Raw genomic sequence first — 3,713 nt, 5'->3', positions numbered from 1 at the left:
AGGGGGAGGAAAAAGCATCCATTATCTGCAACCCATTTCTTTACTTACTTTCAGATAGAGGGAAAAGATAGAGGGAAAAGATAGAGGGAAAAGATAGAGGGAAAAGATAGAGGGAAAAGATAGAGGGAAAAGATAGAGGGAAAAGATATAGGGAAAAGATAGAGGGAAAAGATAGAGGGAAAAGATAGAGGGAAAAGATAGAGGGAAAAGATAGAGGGAAAACCAACGGTGTGTTTTTAAGTGTACGTCCTTACTTCCTACATAGAACACTACTTTTGGCTAGAGCCCTGTGGGTCCCCTGTGGATCCCCTGTGGGTTTCCTGTGGATCCCCTGTGGGTTTCCTGTGGGTCCCCTGTGGGCCCCCTGTGGATCCCCTGTGGGCCCCCTGTGGATCCCCTGTGGGTTTCCTGTGGATCCCCTGTGGGTCCCCTGTGGATCCCCTGTGGATTTCCTGTGTGTTTCCTGTGGATTTCCTGTGGATCCCCTGTGGGTCCCCTGTGGGTCCCCTGTGGATTTCCTGTGGATCCCCTGTGGATTTCCTGTGTGTTTCCTGTGGATTTCCTGTGGATTTCCTGTGGATTTCCTGTGTGTTTCCTGTGGATTTCCTGTGGATTTCCTGTGTGTTTCCTGTGGATCCCCTGTGGATTTCCTGTGGATTTCCTGTGGGTTTCCTGTGTGTTTCCTGTGTCTAAGGTAGTGCTCTATATAAGGAATAGGGCTCTGGTCTAAGGTAGTGTACTATATAGGGAATAGGGCTCTGGTCTATAGTAGTACCACTATATAGGGAATAGGGCTCTGGTCTATAGTAGTGCCACTATATAGGGAATAGGGCTCTGGTCTATAGTAGTGCCACTATATAGGGAATAGGGCTCTGGTCTATAGTAGTACCACTATATAGGGAATAGGGCTCTGGTCTATAGTAGTACCACTATATAGGGAATAGGGCTCTGGTCTATAGTAGTACCACTATATAGGGAATAGGGCTCTGGTCTATAGTAGTACCACTATATAGGGAATAGGGCTCTGGTCTAAAGTAGTGCACTATATAGGGAATAGGGCTCTGGTCTATAGTAGTGACTATATAGGGAATAGGGCTCTGGTCTATAGTAGTACCACTATATAGGGAATAGGGCTCTGGTCTATAGTAGTGACTATATAGGGAATAGGGTGCCATTAGGGACTAAGTTATTATTGTGAAAGAAGCTTGATTGGTTTCTTATATATAGATATAATATCAGTTAAAATAGCATGACACCATTTTGAAATGAGGCTCCAAAATATTCTCCCCCCGCTATATTCAAATATCTGAAAAGCTCTTCTGGAAGAGTTAGATATGGAGAGGGCTATGACGTTTGATCATTTGAGACGGTGTCTATCTATCCCAGAGTCAGGAAGCTGGATCTACACTGCCTACACATGGTGTGGAACATGGAATTAAACAAACTTTGATTTTGGAGTTAACAGCCACTTTAAGGTCACTATTTCCCTCGTCTAATCTACTACACATATTGCACAAAGTAACCATCAACATTTGGACGGACATTATTCATGATGAAAGGTACAGGTGCAAACACACACACCCCTCCCTCAATCCCTCACCCCACCTACCCATACACCCTCCAACCCACACACCCTCCAAAACACACACCCTCCAACCCTCCCTCCCTCCCTCCCACCCACATACCCCTCCCTCTCACCTACCATCCTCCCACCCACCCACACCCCTTCCACCCACCCACACACCCTCCAACCCTCCCTCCCACCCACACCCTTCCCTCTCACCTACCACCCTCCCTCCCACACCCCTCCCACCCACCCACACACCCTCACACCCTCTCTCCCTCCCACACCCCTCCCTCTCACCTACCACCCTCCCACCCGCTCACCCACCCACACAACCTCCAACCCTCCCTCCCAACCACACCCCTCCCACCCACCCACACACACACCCTCAAACCCTCCCTCCCACCCACACCCCTCCCTCTCACCTACCTACCTACCTACCACCCTCCCTCCCTCCCACCCACACCCCTCCCTCTCACCTACCATCCACCCACCCACACCCCTCCCTCTCACCAACCACCCTCCCTCCCACCCGCTCACCCACCCACCCACACTCACTAACTCACCCCACCCACCTACCAACCCTCCCTCAATCCCACCCTTCCTCCCACCCTCCCTCCCACCCACCTGTAAGTAGTGAAAGGTCCTCTCCTTCAGTTTGTTCTCCAGAGGTACCAAGGCCTTGTCATAGCCTCCTCCTCCTCCTCCTCCTCCTCCTCCTCCCCGGACAGACGATGGGTACACCTCTCTAGCCTGGCTGACCGTCATGGCCGACCACGTGCTCCTCTTCAGAGAGTGTTGTCCTGGCCCTCCATGGTACCCTGCCACTCCCCCTCCGCCACCCTCCCCCCCTGCCAGGGCCAGAGTGGTACAGGCCATGCACTCCCCCGGCCCGGGCCCTGGTGGTACACTCCCCTGTCTGGGCAGTTTCTTCATGGTCAGCTCCTGGATGGCAGCGTCCAGACTCTCGTGGCCCGTGGGGTATCCGCCTCGCCCGCCACCTCGACCACCTGGCCCGGTGTTGCCCCCGGTTACCAAGAAGCTGCTGTCACTATCGAGGTTGTCGTCGGAGCTCCACCACCCCGCGGTTCGGCTCCTGTGCCGCCTGCTGGAGGATTCGTGGCGCCCATCCCCGCTTTTGGAGCGCTCGCGGGATTTGCTGCGCCTCGCCGAGCGGGATTGGTGGCCCGAATGATTATGCCCGCCACCTTCCTCTCCTCCGCTCCTGGGCCCCCCTCCTCCTCTTTCTCGGTATTCCCCTCCTCGTGTGCCGTTGTATTCCCTCTTTGACGGCGCCTCGAGGGAGTGGGACTTGGCGAAGAGTTTCTGGACTGAGTGAACCAGGTGGCGGATACGGGAGGGGCTCTCGCCGCGCTGTTCCGCCCCGCTGGCGCTCCTCTGGTACTGCAGGGTGTGGAACCTGTCAGGGTGGAAGGGAAGCTGCTTTTCAAACTGATCCTGGAGGTTAGGAGGCATGCGATGCATCTTACCCCCGTGACCCCCCACCGTGGACAGACAATCCTCACATGAGTCGTACGACTGCTGGGTCGGGGGATGCTGGTTGGGGTGGGAGCGGGGGAACGTCCCCCCTCCAGAGTGGGTGTGGGAGCGATGCTCCAGAGCTAGGGGTTCAGGGGGACCACCGGGGGGGTAGAAGGGGTTCCCCGCCCGGTCGTAGTGTTCAGAGGGGTGGCGGTGGTACTCTCGGACGGAGCCAGGGCCCGGGCCCGGGTCACATTGTGTGTGCCCCCCGCCAGAAGAGTGCTGGGACAGGCTGCGGCTGACATGATACCCCTTCATGGAGGAGGCCGGGGTGCCGTGGTGGGCCACCCGGGCCGAGAGGGGACGCTGTGGGCGCGACAGGGCTGCGCCGGACTCACCTAGCATGGAGGAGAGGGAGAGAGAGATAGAGATAGAGACAGACAGAGACAGCGAGAGACAGAGATAGAGACAGACAGAGACAGCGAGAGACAGAGATAGAGGGAGAGAGAGAGAGAGAGAGAGAGACAGAGATAGAGGGAGAGAGAGGGAGAGAGACAGAGAGACAGAGATAGAGGGAGAGAAAGAGAGAGAGAGAGAGAGAGAGACAGAGAGACAGAGAGACGGAGATAAAGGGAGAGAGAGGGAGAGAGACAGAGAGACAGAGAGA

General features: G+C 55.3%; 1 protein-coding gene across 1 annotated transcript in view; it reads right to left on the bottom strand.

Annotated features, from left to right (window-relative positions):
• LOC139372804 (disks large-associated protein 3-like) overlaps positions 1–3,364 on the bottom strand; it is a 42,947-nt gene extending 39,583 nt beyond the window's left edge. The window contains exon 1 of the mRNA XM_071112609.1: positions 2,192–3,364. Within this exon, the coding sequence (XP_070968710.1) occupies positions 2,192–3,364 (1,173 nt within the window). The remainder of the gene's footprint in view (positions 1–2,191) is intronic.
• Positions 3,365–3,713: the final 349 nt, after the last annotated feature.

Source organism: Oncorhynchus clarkii, chromosome 18 (genome assembly GCF_045791955.1).
Source record: "Oncorhynchus clarkii lewisi isolate Uvic-CL-2024 chromosome 18, UVic_Ocla_1.0, whole genome shotgun sequence".
NCBI lineage: Eukaryota > Metazoa > Chordata > Actinopteri > Salmoniformes > Salmonidae > Oncorhynchus > Oncorhynchus clarkii.
The sequence above is the reverse complement of the archived record's forward strand: the minus strand, read 5'-3'. Positions and strand labels throughout refer to the sequence as shown.